General features: G+C 41.2%; 1 protein-coding gene across 1 annotated transcript in view; it reads right to left on the bottom strand.

Moving 5' to 3' along the window:
- The window catches only part of LOC135209312 (uncharacterized), a 164,039-nt gene that overhangs the window by 32,039 nt on the left and 112,750 nt on the right, over window positions 1-19,250 (bottom strand). Inside the window, exon 3 of the mRNA XM_064242017.1 lies at window positions 3,377-3,539. Within this exon, the coding sequence (XP_064098087.1) occupies window positions 3,377-3,539 (163 nt within the window). The remainder of the gene's footprint in view (window positions 1-3,376; window positions 3,540-19,250) is intronic.

Raw genomic sequence — 19,250 nt, 5'->3', positions numbered from 1 at the left:
GGAGTGCGGACTGTAACATAGTTTAGCTAATCTAGTTTTGCAGCCACTGCTGCAAAACCTAACTGAAGAAGAACTAGCATCAGACATCTTTGTAATAACTTGCTAATAACTAGGCAGCTAACTGATGAAGCAAAAAAGGCAACCAAGAAATTGTACATCACCAAAAAGAAAAAATCCACAATGGCGACGAAAGTCGACTGCAACAACAAACAACCGGTGTTACCCCGTGGCCGGCAGAAAACGAATTGAAATCTAAAGCTCAGCAGTACCAGGTATTCCCAAAAGTGGACGGGATCTGTATCACCTACACAAACAATGGCAGCGTTGCTACCGCCGCCAGGAATTTGAATTTTCGACTACCAGGTAAGAAAGCGCACAGCTAATTTAATTGTTTGGTAAGTCACTTATGTGAAAACAGTGATTTTGAAATAGGGTTCAAATATTGTAAGAGCACATGAAACACACATTCAGGAAATACCATATAGTTTTGATACAAACACCGAAGAAGGAAGAAATGCGCTGCTTGATATGTTGAGGCATCAAAGAGAAAAGGATGAGACAGACAATAGTAGGAAGAATAAGATAGAAGCAGTTATAAATCCAACGGAAAGTGAAAAAAATGAAGATGAAGACCAAGAGAACCAAACCAAAGTTGAGGTCACTTCATCTGAAGATAAGTTAACAATTAAAAGTATTCCAAAGAGAGTCTGATGAATGGCAGATAGGAACTGTCCACAGCTGTGCTGGAAAATATACATGAAAATATAGTAGCTGGAGAAATATTGAACTTAAAGATGGACAAATAACAACCATTGACTGGAACAGAGATGTAGAAAAATGGGTACCAGTTTTAGAAGATGAAGTACAGGAACCCAGTGAAATCGTAATGGCTTGTGTAAACACAGAAAGTCAGGAACTTGATAAAGCAAAACAAGAAGTAAAATCCTGGAAGAATCTTAGTGTTTATGAGGACATTTCTAACTTAGGTCAGAAGGCATTGTAAGTACAATGAGTTGTGACAGCAAAGGAAAACAGTAATGGGAAAAAGAAAATTAAAGCACGGCTAGTTGCCAAAGTTTTGAGGAGAGAGAAGAAATCCTGTCAGATTCTCCCACTGTTAGCAAGGAAGTGTTGAGGTCCTTTGTTGGTATATTGTCTTCCAAAAGATGGGCAGTGAATTCAATTGATATTAAGGCTGCATTCCTACAGAATGAACACTTTGAGCGTGAAGTATATCTTACTCCACCTGTTGAAGCTAGCTGTGATGATAATGTACTATGGAAATTTTAAAAATGTGTATATGGTCTTAATGATGCTACTAGAAAATAGTATCTCACAGTGACGACTTCCTTGTTGAAGATGGGCTGTAATCAGGTGAAAACTAACCCTGCAGCATTCTATTGGTATTATGAAGGAGATCTGTGTGGTACGTTTTTGATGCATGTAGATGATTTCTTGTGGGGAGAAATAAAAAAATTTGAAAGTGTAGTCATTGCACAAATCAGAAATCATTTTCAGGTTAGGGAACAAAGTGATGCTATACCCAGATACACTGGCCTGGATATTGTACAGAATAAGCATGGTGTCACACTTCATCAAAATGAGTATTGTAAATCTCTTGAATCTATAACTGTAAGAGCCGAGAGAATTAAATAAGAATATGGAGTGTAATGAAGAAGAAAAGGAGAACTTAGGAGTCTAGTAGGCCAAATAGGGTGGTTATGCACAAATTCAAGACCTGACTTGTCATAAGATGATGTATTGGAACTTAGCTGTAAAATAAATAACCCTAAAGTAAAAGATCTGATTGAGGCAAACAAATGTCTAAGAAAAGCCTGTACCTTTGAGAGCTGTATGTACTTCCCAGGACTGGGAGACAGTTTTAAGTTTAAGTTGGTTGTGTACAGTGATGCTTCTTAAGCCAATCTCCCCGATGGATTTAGTAGTGCTGGGGGCTTTGTGATTTTCTTAGTGGGTGAAAATGGAAATAGTTGTAAAAAGCACTCTTGCAGCAGAAACACTAGCAGCTGCTGAGGCAGTGGATATGGCTTACTATCGGTGCGCACTCAAAATCGCATGGCTGTCAAGTCAGTTTTATAATGGTAGGGTGATTTTAACGTGTTGTTCAGGAGGCAATTTTGTTTTTGCTATTCACATGACACATGGCTTGATGCATAATCTCGTAGGTCCCTTAAGGCAGTAAAATGGTAATGTTATAACAAATTCACCAAGCAATTTTACAACCTAATGTCTTTTTTGTTTCATTCATGAATTAGGTAAGCATGAGTATATTTATATAGAATACATGCACATGCCATGACTCGTTAAGAGCCGTGATAGCCTATAATTATATAATTATCCTTATCATCTGAATCCCCTGCATAACAAACCTTCTGCAAGATTGCTATGACCACCCTGAAAATAATAATAGCAATTCTGGTGTTCTGTGAGCTCAAGCTGCCTAGAATTAGAACAAAGTAATTCATAGAGTCAATGACTTCGCCAAACTATCCAAACTTGCGTGCAGGTGGAAGTTGGCGATGTATGGCTAAAGACAGAATACTGGTATAAAATAACTTATTCTTTTATATTTTTGTAGCTCATTTCTCTGTAAATATATCCATATTATCATGAGGCCATTATATACAGTGATTTACATAAATAAAAAGATATGCAAATGAAGAAACAGGGCATATATATTGCTCCAGCCAATCACGACTGTTATTACACTATGAACACACATTCACGTGGGAACAGGTAAACAAAGACCTGCAGTGTTACCATAACATTCTTATACAATAAGAACTAATCGGTGAAGGTAGCCGTATTAAAATTCCTGGAGGGAACTGCACATGAACGAACAAGGATAGCCTTCATACATTAATTAGATATAGTACCAAATTTATGAACAACCATGAAAGGTATATATACTAACTACAATGTATAATTACTTCATTTAAGAATATCAAATACAAAGCAACAGTAATTATACACAACCAACACAAAGACAATCAATTCTATCAAAAAACCAAGGAAGTTATGCAATAAATTCCAAAAAAATAAGAAAATTCACCATGCATTATATTAAATCACAGCAATAATAAGTGATAATGATAAATGAACACACAAGTTTTGCTGACAAATATATTACTATCACACACATGCAGTTTAAGACTAAAATAATACACTCATAATCAGTAATAAAGCTGTTGTCTAATGTTTCTGGCACTGTGAACGTGCATTCATAAATGTAATAGCTATATAACTTTTATGAATACTAGTGCCTTGGCATATAACTGAGCCACTGAAATGTAGTAATAGTATACCTTACACAATAAATACAAGTACGTACAATAAGGACAAAAGGTAAACCAACCTGTTCCAAAGTTTTAACAGGCTGCTTCTGTTTGGCAGTAATCATTCCATTTACAGACTGATCTGACTTTGCTTGTGGTCTTCTTAAAATCATAATTTTGGGCTCCTGAGGAGTAAACGGAGTCCTGCCACTATCTTCACAGGTCACTATTGGAACATCGCAACTAAAAAAAAAAAAAAAAAAAAAAAACATAGGCTATACATTAACATATTTCAGTTTCACTCTAAAAAAATCTATTCACAGCTTTAATAATACCTTATTCTGACATGTCAAAACGATGTCAAATTTATGTGAATAGTAAGAAAGATTTTAATGTTTTTTTAGACAAAACTTTTGTGTAGCAACATGACATTTTTATAATAAAATAATTCTTTTCTTATATACTTACCAAGTACTTACATAGCTAAAAGTTTCTAACACTACAGCAGCTAAAAATTGGAAAAATTTCGGAAATCGCGGTAGCACTCTAGCACTCTATTGTTTAGGCTGTCTGTAGATCACCAGGCCACTTTTGGGGAAGAATAGGTACAATGTAGCTGAACAGAACAGTTTGTGTGTGCTCTATGTCCAAAGCAGGGGGCTGGAAGGGCTTTCTTCATGTAATTACTTGGTAAATACATAATAAATTTATTTTAAATATAAAAATGTCATTTTTATAAACTATAAGTAACTTACCAAGTACAGTAGTGCCTTGGACTTCAAACTTAATCCATTCCAGAAGGCTGTTCGAAATACGATTTGTTCAAAATATGAAACAAATATCCCCATAAGAAATAAAGGGAATCATGATAATTTGTTCCAGCCAACCCCCAAAGTCCACCTTCTCACATTTTTTTTTCTATTATTAATGTGTTCAAAAGTTAAATTAAGGGTGTAAAGTAATAAAACATTATATGTACGAAGTTATATGAAGTAAAATTTTAGAAAAATTTTGTTTCCGTTATGAGTTATGAATTGTTTGGTGAAAATGGCATAGGCCAGCTGGGAGATGGAGGAGGAGAGACGGGAACCCTTTGAGAAAACCGAAATGGTCACAGTAGGCAAAGGTTGATAACAAAATAAATTTTATTCACATTTCACGAGGATAATCAAGGGAATCAATGGTGTGTGTGATTGCGTTTGTGAGAGAGAGAGAGAGAGAGAGAGAGAGAGAGAGAGAGAGAGAGAGAGAGAGAGAGAGAGAGAGAGAGAGAGAGAGAGAGAGAGAGAGAGAGAGAGAGAGAGAGGTTAATCACTGTGTATGATTGTTGACGTGTTTACACTTGGATCTTAAGTGCAAGAAAGAAATTAATTATGCCACAATAAATCAACTTACTATTGGCAAGTGGCAGAATTTAAAATAACATGAGGATTTTGCAAACAACTAAGTAATAAGTCAAGAATGCAAGAAAATTAAAGAGAGATTAAATAACTTTTCATAAGAAAGTAGTTTAAACAGTCAAAGGCCCGCAGAAGCTGAACGTGGCACTAGCGTGTTTAATATGGTGTTGAGTTACTTTTACAGTGCTTAAAAATCATAAGAAGTGATTGTCACTAGATAGGCATTTCACCATTCAAAAAGAAGTGATTTGGGCAAATCGAGTGTAAGTGAAAGAAACAGGTGAATAATCACCCCAGCCCAGCTGGTAAGTCACAGTAGGAATCAGACCCTCCCTGTCTTCCCTCTCCTCTCCTCTCTATCGTCTCACTCAGCACACCGAACACTAGCTCAATAAGACTTTTTTTTTTTTTTTTGTTTTTTTTTTTACTGCATTGCATTTGATTGTTTTCATTTGATTGTTTTATAATTATGTTAAATTATTGTGAAATACCATTTTATTTTTTATATGGACTGGTACTGCTTTTACGTACATATTATGGTGAATATTTTATTGTCTCTTCTTCTCTCCTCAACAATATCACGATGCATGATAACTTAAACTCACGCATTCATTACTCCTCAAAAAATATAAACACTACCTCCTCAAGTTAGCTGTGCATCACCACAATGATGAATGAATTTGTTAATTGTTTATGCTAAATTTTATTGTGAAAAACTTTGTTCTTGCATTTACTATTTTGTTGAATATGGTTAAACTATACCATCTCACTTGGCGCACCAAACACTGGCTCAACTAATTGTCTCTTCTCCTTCCCTCCTCAACAATATCAACGCTGACTCATTCAGTCTCAAGTCAACTGAACGTCACATCTCCGAGGTGACAAACAATTCTGTACATCTTTTATGCAAAATATTATATTGAAGTGCTTTATTCTTTTATTTATTGTGTCAGATATGATTATCATTAAACTATATATTGTAAATGAAAAAACAAGTTAATACAATTTTTTTTGTAGGATGCAATAACAAGCATAAACAAGATAATCGGTCAGTTCGAAGTACGAGTATTTGTTCAACAAATGATACATAATTTTCTTGAAAATTTTGTTAGAAAAATGGAATGTTAAACATAATAAACATTCGACAAACGAGGTAGTAGTGTTCCCCCGTATTCGTGGGGGATAGGTACCAGACATCCCCCGCAAATAGCTAGAACCCACAAATAGTTGAAACCCCTATTATAACACTTAAAACTGCCTACAGTCCGGTCCTGAATTATGCAATTCCCCTTTCTCAAAAATAGATTTTCTGTATCTGCAAAGCCGTTCAAATTCTGCTAGTCATGCAACACAAAATGTATCAAATCTATTGTCTTTTCAAGTATTTTAGATGTGCGGGGGGGTTTGCTGGTATCTGAGAGAAGGGGTGGGGGGAATGCTTGGAGGAAAAAAAACTATTATTCCTCCAAGGGGGAATGCAAGAGAAAGATTTCCTACTCAGCCATTAGCTAAGATGTAAGGCTCTACCTCACGCATTTGTGACGTCATAGCGCAGTGTGTATGAATGATCATTACCATATATATTATTCGGATCTGCGAAGTGTATTCTGATCATGTACATCATGCAGATTTGATCATTTATTTTTTTCTATTGTTGAAATAGGTTTTGATGAAAATGACTAGTAAGTATTAACAGAGAAGCAGATGTGTTTTGAGAGAGAGAGAGAGACGAGAGAGAGAGAGAGAGAGAGAGAGAGAGAGAGAGAGAGAGAGAGAAATTGTTCGATCTAAACTTTTCAAGAAATTTTAATTTTTATCATTTCTTTTTAAGAAATTGTAATTTCATATCAAATTTTGAATTTTCACCATTTCTTTTTTTATCGTAGAATAAATTTATATGAAAAAGATTACATAGTGAATGTGCCGGACAAATAAACAGACCGGCACTTGTAACCAGAATTGTTAGGCCTAATGGGAGTAAAGACATGCATGATCCCCTAGTTCCCGAAACCTCAAATGGTTCACAAACCCTTCCTTCAGCAGAAGAACTCCTCACGGAGGATGAGATAGAGGAGTTTGAAGGTTTCTCGGCAGAGGATAGGTAGAGGAAATTCCATCCAAAGGGTTTTTTTATAAAGGAAATCACTGTATCGTACAGTACACTTGCACCCAATGGTGGCATTGTTTATGTGTGGGAGTTTTCACCATCCTGTGTGTAATTTGAATCTTTTTCAAGTTATTAAAAACTTTTTAATGTTTGATTTATCCATAAGAACAATTTCATATTAGAAAAAATCACAGTATAGTGCATACAAAGTATTGAAAATGGGTAGTATAAAAAAGTTTGACTGGGTAAGTTTGCCGTTTGCCTGGGCCCTAATGGAATTATTCCCATAAGGTATGTGTTTCGAAATCTGCAATTTTCCAATTCTGCGAGGCCATGGATCGACCAAATTCTCGCATAATTAGGGACCATACTGTAATTTGTTAGATAAAACTCAGGAAAAATTCACTAAAAATGTTTATGTACCTGGTTTTTTTAATAGTTTTATCACAAAAAGTGCATTTTATGATGAAATTGATTAAAAAAACAGGAATTTGTGGATGTTTCTCAGAAAAATACAGACGGCCCTCGGTTAGCAGCAAGGGTTCCTTCCTGGCTGCCGATGCTAAGCGATTTTAAAGTCTATGGCTGCTGCATACCTTCTTTTGGAATACTAGACCAGTTAACAGCGACCTAGACCAGTCAAACGGCACCGTAATCCCGCAATGGCGCAATAAGTAAAATTATATTTATGCAGTATACAGTGGTCCCCCCGTTTTCGCGGGGGATGCGTACCAGATCCCCCGTGAATAGTTAGAACACGCTAATGTTTGGAACCCCTATAAAAACGCTAAAAACTGCCTATTTTGTCAGTTAAAACTCAAGAAAAACCACTACAAATTTTCATAATTGGTTTTTTAATAGTTTTATCACAAAAAGTGCATTTTATGATGAAATTTACAAAAAAAACAGGAATTTGTGGATATTTCTCATAGAAAAATACAGCGAATGCGCGAATTTTCCGCGAATAATCCGGGGAAACGTTCCCGAGAGAAATCCGTGACTGTGTGAATCCACGAATCCGGAGAACGCGAATACGGGGGCCCACTGTATAGTACTATAGAATTTACAATGTACAGTACATACATTATAGTATTATAAATACTGTGAAGTGAAAAAAGCCTAGCTTTAATCCTTTAGGTGTCTAAAGTACGTAAAGATATAATAAGGTTTTATACAGTGTACAGGTAGCTGTAGTGTTCCAGTTACGATAATTCGTCTTACGATAATCCGATTTTATTAGAGACCCAATTACAATAGCCTAGCTTTGTTTCATTTTCTAGTACATTAGTTCAAAACATAAGTTCAAAAACAGCAAAAGAGAATGATGAAAGTACGGTTTTAACGTTATATTCGATGCATAAATATGTACAGCTATGAACAACCAACTGAGATACAACTTTTTTATAAGTACAACCGAATTGAATAACAATATCCGTTTGGCTTGTATGTAAATCATCGTACTATAGTACACTATTACTGTAGTTATAAATGATGTTATGTAGAATAGGACTCAGATATCTTAATGCAATAACTTTATTCAATATAGATCAAAGATCAATAGGGAAATATACTGTTAAATTTAAACCTAGTTATAGCTGAAGCCGAGAAAACTGTTCAAGCTGCTAATGACCATTATCATGTATCGTCAACAAGGATAAAACTCCAGTAAACATATGCCATCAAACACAAACGTAGATAAAAATTGAGATAAAATCATTGTAATCAAAACTACTGTGCTTGAAATAACACATTTTACTGTTGGTTTCATGCCGATAAAAGATAAATACGTAATGTAAAGTTTGTATTACGATGATATAAAAGAAAATTGCGAACGGAACCACATATTATTTTCTTGGAAATTTCGTTCAAAAAACAGAAAGTTTGACATAAGAAACATTCGACAAACGAGATACTACCACTGTAATTACTAACCAGTCACTTGCACATAGCCTAATCCTGGTAAGCAAATAATAAATGCAAAGGTTTTGTGATAAAAGAATGGAAAAACATTCTAGAATTATTCTAAAGTAATTATTTACTGGTGTCTTGCTAATAGCCTATGGCCAGTATTTGGCCTAACTGAATGGTGTTCCATTCATGAACTATTCCCGGAGAATTTAAATATTCGGCCTGAAGATAATCTAAATTAAATAAAGAAAAGACAAGACTCATCCTGCTCGAAGGCTACAAATGCGCTCCGGTGGTTGTGTACCACTAACAAAATCTGGTAATATAACCAGAAAATAAGAACAAGCTGCTGTAAGCACTCGATGTTTAGTGAAGCCCAGCAAAATACAGAATGAAGGGCTCAGCTATCGAAGAGCTATCCGCAAAATTTGGATTAGGCTGCCGTACGTGGAAACTAATAGCTATATAATTACTGGGTAAGTCATATACACAAAAAAGGGATTTTGACGTAAGGAAAAATCTATTTCTGGGCGATTGGCTCGTGTCGCCAGCGAAATATCCTTTAATCTATTATTTCTAGGGTAAATGTACTAACACATACCAGAGAATAAATAAATAAAGAAAAAGGTCAGTACAACTGACTCGCTCACCCTCCAAGAGGGTGTCGGTATGAACACTATGGCGAGTGAGACCACTACCACGAGCCGATTGCCAATAGAAATCTCCCACTACAAAATCCCCACAAGAGGAGAGCCGACCCACAGAGTGGGCAGCAACTACTACTACTCCATCCCATGCTGCCGACTGCTGCGCCTCTGGTGGCCATCCTGAAGTTAGCAGACAATCTTGAGCGATGGGATGGGTAGGGCGGGATTTCGCTGGCGACACGAGCCAATCGCCCAGAAAAGGGATTTTGACGAAGGAAAAATCTATTTCTGGGTGATTGGCTGTGTCGCCCTATGAAAGGGATCCTTAATATCATTCTTTTCTAGGTAAAATTAATCTAAAAATTACCAGAGAAAAAAAAACAAAATTAAGAAAATGTCAGTAAAACTGACTCGATCACTCTTAAAAGAAGTGTCGGTATGAAAATAGGGGCGAGTGTGGAACACTACCACGAGACAATCACCAATTAGAACTTCCAATCAGAATCCCCCTAAGAGAGAGCTGATACCAACGGGCGATGCAGCCTCTACTACTACTACTAGAGGACGCCACGGACAGCAGCGCCCCTAGCGGACATCTTAATCTAAAAAACACCTAAAAACATCTTGTCCTGCAAGGGGGGGAACAACCATTAAAAGGGGGGTTTCATAGGGCGACACGAGCCAATCACCCAGAAATAGATTTTTACTTCGTCAAAATCCCTTTTCTGGGCTCAGCTCGTGTCGGCCTATGAAAGAGTACCAGAGAAACAGACAAGATGGGAAAAAAGGGAACAATGAAAAGCAGTGTAAAATGATGGATATAATATAAGTAAATCAATTACAGCATACAAACTAAGCACTTAAACTAACTTATACTAAACAGTAAAACAATGAAATGTTAGTAACCTTAAAGTACTTAAATGGTAATTACAGTAAATTACAGTGATGATGTAATATAAACAAAAAGAGGGGATTTACTTAACATATTTACAAAATACAAACTCATTGTGTCCTACCCTAGCATAAAAAATAAGGGATAGTACACTGAAGTCCATCATTAATACAAGTATGGCAAAATATATACAAACACATTGTGTCCTACCCTAGCATAAAAATAAGGGTAGGAACACTGAAGTACATTATCAGTACAAGAGTGGATGTCCCTAGCAAAAAAATAAGGGACAATCCACTATAATGATTCAGCGGCTAAGGCTATGATATTCGAGTAGCCTGGCGATAAGGTGAGGCATGTGGATGATGTAGGTAGAAAAGGAGACCTGGATCTATAACTACAACTACTATACAGTATCAGGGGAAACAATGTTTCCCGCTGCTACTGCTGAAAACTTTAAAGATTCCAAGGACTTTAGATAATGCCGTTTAAAGACTGTCGGGGATTTCCATCCAGTATACTTTTTAAGATCCTCAAAGTTCATATGTTGGAAATAATTAATTGAGGTGGCTACTCCCCTGATATCATGTGCTTTTGGGAATGACTCAGGGTTGGCTTGTTTAATGAAGTAAAGGATTTGTTGTCTAATACCTTTTTACTGACAAAGTACCACCATTCTCTCTCATGAAGAGAGCACCTGAGGATCTTGAAGAAGTACGAGATAGAAAGGCTCTAAGAGTTGATACTGGGCAGAGAGAAGGATCCTGTGGAAGTGGGATAACCTTCCAAGGAGCCCACCTTGCAAGAGGATCCTCATTTTTGGCTAAAAAGCTACGATCCGGAGCAAGTAGAACTTCTCCTGATGGAGGAATTCCACATGACCCGCATCCCTGGATAGAGCCGACAGTTCTGAAATTCTAGCTCTGAGGGCTAGGCTTAATAAGAATAATGTCTTCCTCAGGAGCATTATGAATGTACAAGCTGAGTTGTCAGTATCTGAAGCTAGTTTGAGGACATCATTTAAGAACCATGAAACTGTAGTAGGCCTCTGAGAAGGTCTAAGTCTAGCACAGGCTTTGGGTATAGATGTGAAATAAGAATCAGTCAGATCTATCTGAAAACCTACTTGAAAGATTTTCTTCAAAGCCGACTTATGAGTGGGTAATAGTGCTAGCTGCTAAACCTTTTTCAAACAAGGATCTGAAAAAGGATATAGCCAGGTTAACTGTCATGGTTGTAGTGTTCGATTCTCTCAAGAAAGATGCTAATTTTTTAACAGCTGAGTCATATTGTCTAATGGTGACTCTCTCTTATCTGATTCCAGGAAGAGAATATTCGTGGATCAATATCAGCATCTTTATTAGCCGCAAACTTCATGAAGTCCATAAAGTTAGGGTCTGGAGAATTCCTGAGGAAGCGAACACAGTCCTCATTTGTACTGATTTGTGATAGCTTGGGATTGGGGATCCGTTGAGGCCGGAGACCCAATTCCAGAAGAAGAGGATACCAGTTGCTCTTGGGCCCAGTCCGGTGCAATCAGAGCTACTATCCCTTTGAAGGACCTTAGTTTGCTGTAGGACTTCAAGAGAAGATTCACGGAGGAAAAACATAAATTCTCCTCCACTGATTCCAATCCAACGACAGGGCGTCCGTGGCATAAGACCAGAGGGTCCAGGTTGGGGGCCACATAGCAAGGGAGCTGTCGTTCGCTTGTGAGGCGAAGAGATCCACTTGGAGACCTGGGACTCTCAGGCTTACCCACTGGAATGACCTTCGTCTAGAGACCACTCTGATTCCAGAGGAACTGACCGGGACAGGGCGTCTGCTATCACATTCCTTACTCCTGCCAGGGTTTGGGAGTGGCAGACAGATGCCATTTGTGTTTGTTTGCTAATGCCAAAGATGGCTATCATGACATGATCACATGCTTGGATTTGGACCCTCCTCTGTTGATGCAATGAACTACCACTGCACTGTCCAAAACTAGCCTTAGATGAGACTTCTTCGGGGGAAGCAGTCTCTTCAGAGTAAGAAATACTGCCATTGCTTCCAACACGTTTTATTGTGGAAGCTGGCGGAAAGTTGAACTGACCAAGTCCTCCCTGAACCTGTTTGAACTGAGAGTATCCCCCCACCCGGACAGGGATGCATCCGTGTGAATGGTTAACATTGGAAGGGGATATTGAAGGGGTACTTTCTTGGCTAAGTTCTTTACTTTTGACCAAGGCCGTAGTTGATTGCGGAGGATCTGTGGGACTACTGACAACTTGTCTCGATATTTGGAGTTTGCTATTTCCTTCCGTTTGGCCACTGGAATTGACAGATTGTGGGAAGCCAAATCCCATTGGATTCCTAGCCACTGAAAACGAGATTCCGGAGTAAGTCTGGATTTCGTTTTGTTTATCTGGAACCCTAGATGTTCCAGAAAGTGAACTACCTTTTTGGTGGCTGTCTGAGACATTCTCGACTGTTGGTGCCCAGATCAACCAATCGTCGAGGTATGCTGCTACCATGATTCCCTGAGCTCTCAATTGTTGTACAACCACTTCTGCTATTTTTGTGAATACCCTGGGGGCTACATTCAGACCGAAGGGCATCACTTTGAATGAGAATGTTTGATTTCCTAGCCTGAATCCTAGGAATGGGCGGAAGTGCCTGGCTATAGGGATATGATAGTATGCGTCTGTAAGATCGATGGAGCATGTGACGGCTCCACGCGGAAGTAAGGTCCTTACTTGCGAGAGGGTAAGCATCTTGAACTTGTCGCAACGAATGAAAGAGTTTAGCTTTGACAAGTCTAAGATTACCCTTCTTTTTGTTGAGCCTTTCTTTGGCACGCTGAATAAGCGACCTTGAAATTTTAGATGCTTGACTCTCGCAATAGCTCCTTTCTGAAGGAGTTCTTCGCGTAATCTGGTCAATTCCTCTGACGGTATCTGGTGGAATGATTTGATTGGGGGAGGATCTTTGATCCACTCCAGCCCAATCCTTTGGACACTATGCTCTGTGCCCAATTGCTGAACCCCCACCTGTGGCGGAAGAGGAACAGCCTCCCTCCTACCTGGGGAGCCTCATTGTTGATGGGCGGGCGGGTTGGCCACCACGCCCTCCTCTAAACTGCCTGCTCCTTGTGTGGCCCTTCCTGCGCCACGCTGACGAAAGTAACCTCTCGCCCTACCTCTCGGCTGTTTGAAGCCTTGAGCCTCATATGTAGGGTTGAAGGCCGGCGAGATAGCGTAGGAGGTGGATGGCTGAGATTGAGGGGACAACAGGAGGATAGGCTGGTTCTGCTTCGAACTAGCAGGTTGTCCTTGTTGGGTAACCGGGACCGCCTGCACAAATTGCTGTTGTTGCTGGTGTTTCTGATACGGCTGGAATCTCTTACCAGCCTTCTTCGGTTTCTTACCAGCAGTGGGAACGGAATCTTGTTTCCTCTTTGAGGAAATACCCCACCTAGCTCTAAGGCTCTGGTTGAGCCTAGCAGCTTCGTGGTGAACCTCGTTGACAGCGGACTCTGGGAAGAGATCCGCTCCCCACATGCTAGAGGCCAAGAGTCTATTCGGCTCATGCCTAATAGTACATTCTTGTAGAACATGCTTCCGGCAGTTCCTCCTAGCCTGGAAGAAGTCAAAAGCGTCCGATAGAACCGTCTGGAACTGAGATTTCGCCAAAAATCTTGAACAGCGGTTCCGTAGCATAAGAGAGGGCAGCCATTCCGTAATTATGAGGGAATGAGGGACCTGCCAAACCTGGTTCGCGCATCAAACTCTGCCTGGATTAGGGAATCCGGCAGCCTTGGTAGCTTCTCGCCGAACTGGTCCATGGCGCAGTCCGGTTTGAGCTTGCCAAGCGTGTGAACGTAGCTGGCAAGTTCTCCCACAATTCTCCGAAAGCCGGGAAGAGCGGAGAAGTAGACTCCGCCTCCCTCAACTGTGGGATCGGGCTCATCCTTGAGGACTGCCTGAAGGGACTTCTCCACCAATTTTGTGGCAAACGGAAGAGAAACCCCTCCTTCCGTCGCGAAAATAGTGAAGGGACTCTTTGTAGGCCTGGAGTTTGGTGTTCGTACACTCCCAGTCCTCAAGGCAGTGAACCCATTCCCGCTGAGCATGATCCCTACTGTATAGGACCGACTCTCTAGAGATCTTGTCTTCCCTAGTCAGAGCCGCCACGGTCAAGCCTAGCATAACCGATGAAAGGCTGAGTCAGACCTGGAGGGTAAAACTCGAAGTCCTCAATCCTTCGAGTTCCACACTCCGGATGGAGATCATCCCATCCTTGAAGGGGGCGTAGGCAGCTACTCTCCCATGGGTTCTCCATGGAGAAAGCTGGCAGAGAGCCGTATGGCGGTGGGAGTTGGAGAATCCCCCGTGCTTGGCGCTGGGGAGACTGGAAGAGGAACCTGAGATAGCCCAGCTACTCGGTCCTCATTCTCTCTAACCCTGTTAGAGAGGTCTTGAATGGATTGGCCTGATTGAGACAGAGTGCTCGACAACTGTGCGAACATCTGCTCGAATCTTGTACCCAGGGCGGAGACTTGCGAGCCAACCAGCTCGCCCACCTGTTGCATCACCACTGCTGAGAAAGCAGAGGGATCAAAGGTTGCTAGGCCCTGATCCTCCTACCTGGCGTAAAACCGGTAGTGGAAGCGGTGGAGGCGGGGAGAAGGCACTGGCTCGGCGGGTCGGGAGCGCGAGCCTTCTCCTTAGAGCCTTGCTTCTGGAGCTCTTCGAGTGAGAAGAGCTCGGCTTTGCTTTCACCGCATCGGCGTAGGAAGACGACAGCTTCCTAGCCGAAGAAGACGAAGACGACTTCTTCGAAGTTGTCTGGCCAGAGTCTTCGGTTCTCTCTTTCCCCCCGTCCCTTCACCTTTGGGGGTACAGAGAGAGCGGGAGAGCGGGTGGTAGGGACCTCAGATCCCACAAAGCCTTGGAATGAAGCACTGGAAGAAGGGACAGGAGAAGATCCAGGAGCACCCAAGGAAAGACCTTGGGCGCCCGACACACCTACCTCAACCAACAAATCCTCCACCCCTACCGCCATGGGCTCGATGTTAAGGTCCCGGGCAGCGACGTCCGGGACCGACTCCTGGAGGCTACGACCCCAAAGGATGCTGGAGGTCTTGCTGGATGGAGGCTATCAGAGGGGCAGCGGACAAGGGGTCAACGTAACCGGTCGACTTGCCCGCCGGGAAGATCTGGGTGGCCAGCTTCTTATCCAGAATGTAGGGCTGGCCTTTGGCGGCGTTCTTGCCGAAGCCGCCCACCCACGCTTTCAGGGTGGCGAGGGCGACCTCCCTCACACCAGTAGCCTGAAAGAAAGGCGAGATTAGCTTCCAGTGGCGGAACGGGGTTAACAAACTTATGACTAAGAGTTGTTAGTAAATGATAAGGAAGCCTATCACGGACTTACCCCATCTCCCAGCTGACCGACCAGGTCGTAGCAGATGGCGCAGGCTTCGGGGGGTGCCAGACGATCATCTCATTGTATGACGTGGCACACGGGGCGTGAGACCTGCACTCATCATGGCCACAGGGGTCGTACAACGTCGCGTTGCACGCTGGGACCTGACAGTTGGTAGCCTGTAAGTGGAAAGATACATGAGTACCAGGTAAACACTTACAGTCTAACAAATGCTCCGCTGGTGCCGGAGCGATAAAGTTAGATTAAACCAGAGCCCCGCCAAAATACCGTGTGGTAACTAGGTTGGTTGTTGCCCCCGAGGCTATAGTTCCGCTGATGGCGGAGACACAAAAGGGAACCAACCAGGAGTGGTGGTAAATGGAAACCACGACGGAAAATGGCGGGGATGGTAGATAAAATAAACATATACACAATTCATTGTAAAATTAGGGTATATCCTTAAAATAATAATAATAATAATAGTACAAACCTCCCTCCGCCCGTCTACTAGAAGAGTGCGCGGGTAAGAAGCAAGCTCCCTTCCGGTAGCGGGGGAGAGATGTAAGGATATAGTAGGCAAGCAACCGACCACTAGTGGTGCCCACCCCGCACCCGCTAGCGGAGCCAGTAATCTATAACCAAAGGTGCCCCGGCTGCGACGGAAGGCTCCTTTCGTATAGCGAGAGAGGTGGCTGAGCAACTGGGGAGGGGGGGGTGGAGGAAGGACTCGGTGTAACACGGCGGGAGTGAGAGAGGGGGGAGGGATGGGCCTACTCCTCCCCGCCTCACCGACTACCCGCACAGAGACCCGGTTTACCTCATGAGTGGGTCGCCCTATACCCCCCGCTGGGAGGAACCCCTGGCCGCCTCAGAGTAGGAGTGAGAGAAGGCAACTGAGGTTGTCATGACAACCAAGGGGTCCCCCAGCCCCTCCCCTCTATACCAGGTAGGGAGGGCAGGGGCAGGGTAAGGTGCGATGGAACACGTGACCGCAAGTGGCCTAGGCCGCGAGCAACACAACCGTGAGAGGGCCACGTGAACCAGGCTGTACCAAAACAAGGAAACAAGCACTAGGCTAGCCTAACACCCTAAATATAATCAAAAAAATATACATCGAAAAGATGGAAAAGACACTTTTAGTAAAAGAGAAAGAAGCCCAGGAGGAGGCAAACTGTTCCAAGAAACAGAAGCCTACTCAAAGCCAGCGATAGCCGATGAAGAGCAAGAGCCGGGATGCTGGGCCGGAATAATAATAGTAGCCCTAAATACAAAACTAAGAGAAATGGTAGGAGGGCTGAACTAGCTAAAGCTCGATGTTAAAAACAATGAACGTGATATAGTAAGCCCATAAGTATTAAAGAAGTTCCCAGTATGGAGGACCGGGAATTCTTACGAGGCAGCATGGCGCCGCCACGAGACAACCGGGACCGTATATGACCTATTAGAGGAAAAATACTGGTACCGGAAGATAAAAACGAGGTAAAATATTACTTATGAGTTACTTAACTTAGCCGTGGCAATTAGCAGAGCGTTCCATATGGTTGAAAATAGAGATAAATCCGAGAAATAGCACAGCACAAGGGAAAATTGCGTCTTGACGCTAGCGCTAAAAATTAAGGATGTCCGCTAGGGGCGCTGCTGTCCGTGGCGTCCTCTAGTAGTAGTAGTAGAGGCTGCATCGCCCGTTGGTATCAGCTCTCTCTTAGGGGGATTCTGATTGGAAGTTTCTAATTGGTGATTGTCTCGTGGTAGTGTTCCACACTCGCCCCTATTTTCATACCGACACTTCTTTTATTTTAAGAGGTGAGCGAGTCAGTTTTACTGACATTTCTTAATTTTGTTTTGCTCTGGTAATTTTAGATAATTTTACCTAGAAAGAATGATATAAGGATCCTTTCATAGGCCGACACGAGCTGAGCCCAGAAAATAGATTTTTCCTTACGTCAAAATCCCTTTTCTGGGCGATTGGCGGCGTGTCGCCAGCGAAAATCGTACCAGAGAAAATAGCACAAGATTGTAAAGAAAATTCAACAAAACAAAAAGGGTCTCAAATAAAAGATAAAATAAAAGAAAAGAATATAATTGCTAATAAAGATACATATACACAATGATACAAAATTAGAAATATTGCTTCAAATTAAACTTAATGCTAATAATATTTCTTAAATTAACGTAATTTGCATATATACAGGGCTTACATGGAATATATGTTTAAAGTAGTATCTGTGTATCGATAGTACCAAGAACTCTAAAGCAATTATGACAATAACTTGAACAGAACAAACTTCAATAATAATAATATATGAAGGAATGTATATGACTTAATATACAAAAACCGTACCCGTAACCATTGTAAATAAGATGTATCCCTAGCATAAAAATAAGGGGATCACATCAAAGAGATCAATATATACAATCGATTGTGAGTGTCCCTAGCAAAAAAATAAGGGACACCACCATATCATCAGAAAAGCAGCTAAGACACAAGGTACCGTAGATGAACAAGGCAGGCATAGACGAACTGTTGGGTGAGACAGGTAGAAAGGAGGACTGGATCTTCTACTAGAGATTAGGCAGAGTCGGGGAAACTATGTTACCCGCCGCAACTGCTGAAAATTTCAGAGCTTCCAAGGACTTTAAGTAATGACGTTTAAATACGTCGGCGATTTCCATCCAGTATATTTTTTCAACTCATCGAAGTTCATATGTTGGAAATAGTTAATTGAGGTGGCTACTGCCCTGACATCATGTGCTTGGGAAAAGAGTCAGGATTGGCTTGTTTAATAAAGTACAGGATCTGCTGCCTATTGCCTTTAATAGATAAAGTACCACCTTTTTCTCTCTTAAAGAGAGGACCCGATGAGGATGAGGAGGTCCTAGACAGAAAGGCTCGTAAGGTCGATACTGGGCAAAGAGATATATCTTGTGGAAGGGGTACTACCTTCCATGGTTCCCACCTCATCAAAGGATCTTCATTCTTTGCTATAAAACTACGTTCCGGAGAAAGTAGCACTTCCCCTGTGGGAAGAAATTGAATATGATCCGGGTCTCTGGATAATGCCGACAGTTCTGAAATTCTAGCTCCTGAGGCCAAGCTTAATAAAAATAGAGTTTTTCTTAAGAGCATTATAAATGAACATGTGTCATTATCAGTTTCTGAAGCCAGCGTTTTAGAACATCATTTAAGAACCATGATACTGACGTAGGCCTTACAGAAGGTCTAAGTCTAGCACAAGCCTTGGGAATAGACGAGAAGTAGGAGTCTGTCAAGTCTATTTGTTGAAACCAAATTGAAAAATCTTTTTCAAGGCTGACTTGTTTGTCGTAATGGTGCTAGCTGCTAAGCCTTTCAAATAAAGATCTGAAAAAGGATATAGCTGAATTGATTGTCTGATTCAATATCTGATTCTCTCAGGAAGGTTGCTAACTTTTTGACAGCAGCATCATACTGTCTCAAAGTTGAATCTCTTTTATCGGATTCCAAGAAGAGAATGTTTTGAGGGTCAATATTCGCATCCCTTTCGCTGCAAACTTCATGAAATCCATAAAGTTAGGGTGGGTTTTTAGAATTCCAGAGGAAGCGAACACAGTCTTCGT

The sequence above is a fragment of the Macrobrachium nipponense genome, chromosome 37, assembly GCF_015104395.2.
Source record: "Macrobrachium nipponense isolate FS-2020 chromosome 37, ASM1510439v2, whole genome shotgun sequence".
In the NCBI taxonomy this organism is placed as follows: Eukaryota; Metazoa; Arthropoda; class Malacostraca; order Decapoda; family Palaemonidae; genus Macrobrachium; species Macrobrachium nipponense.
This window is presented reverse-complemented; position numbering and strand designations above follow the sequence as displayed.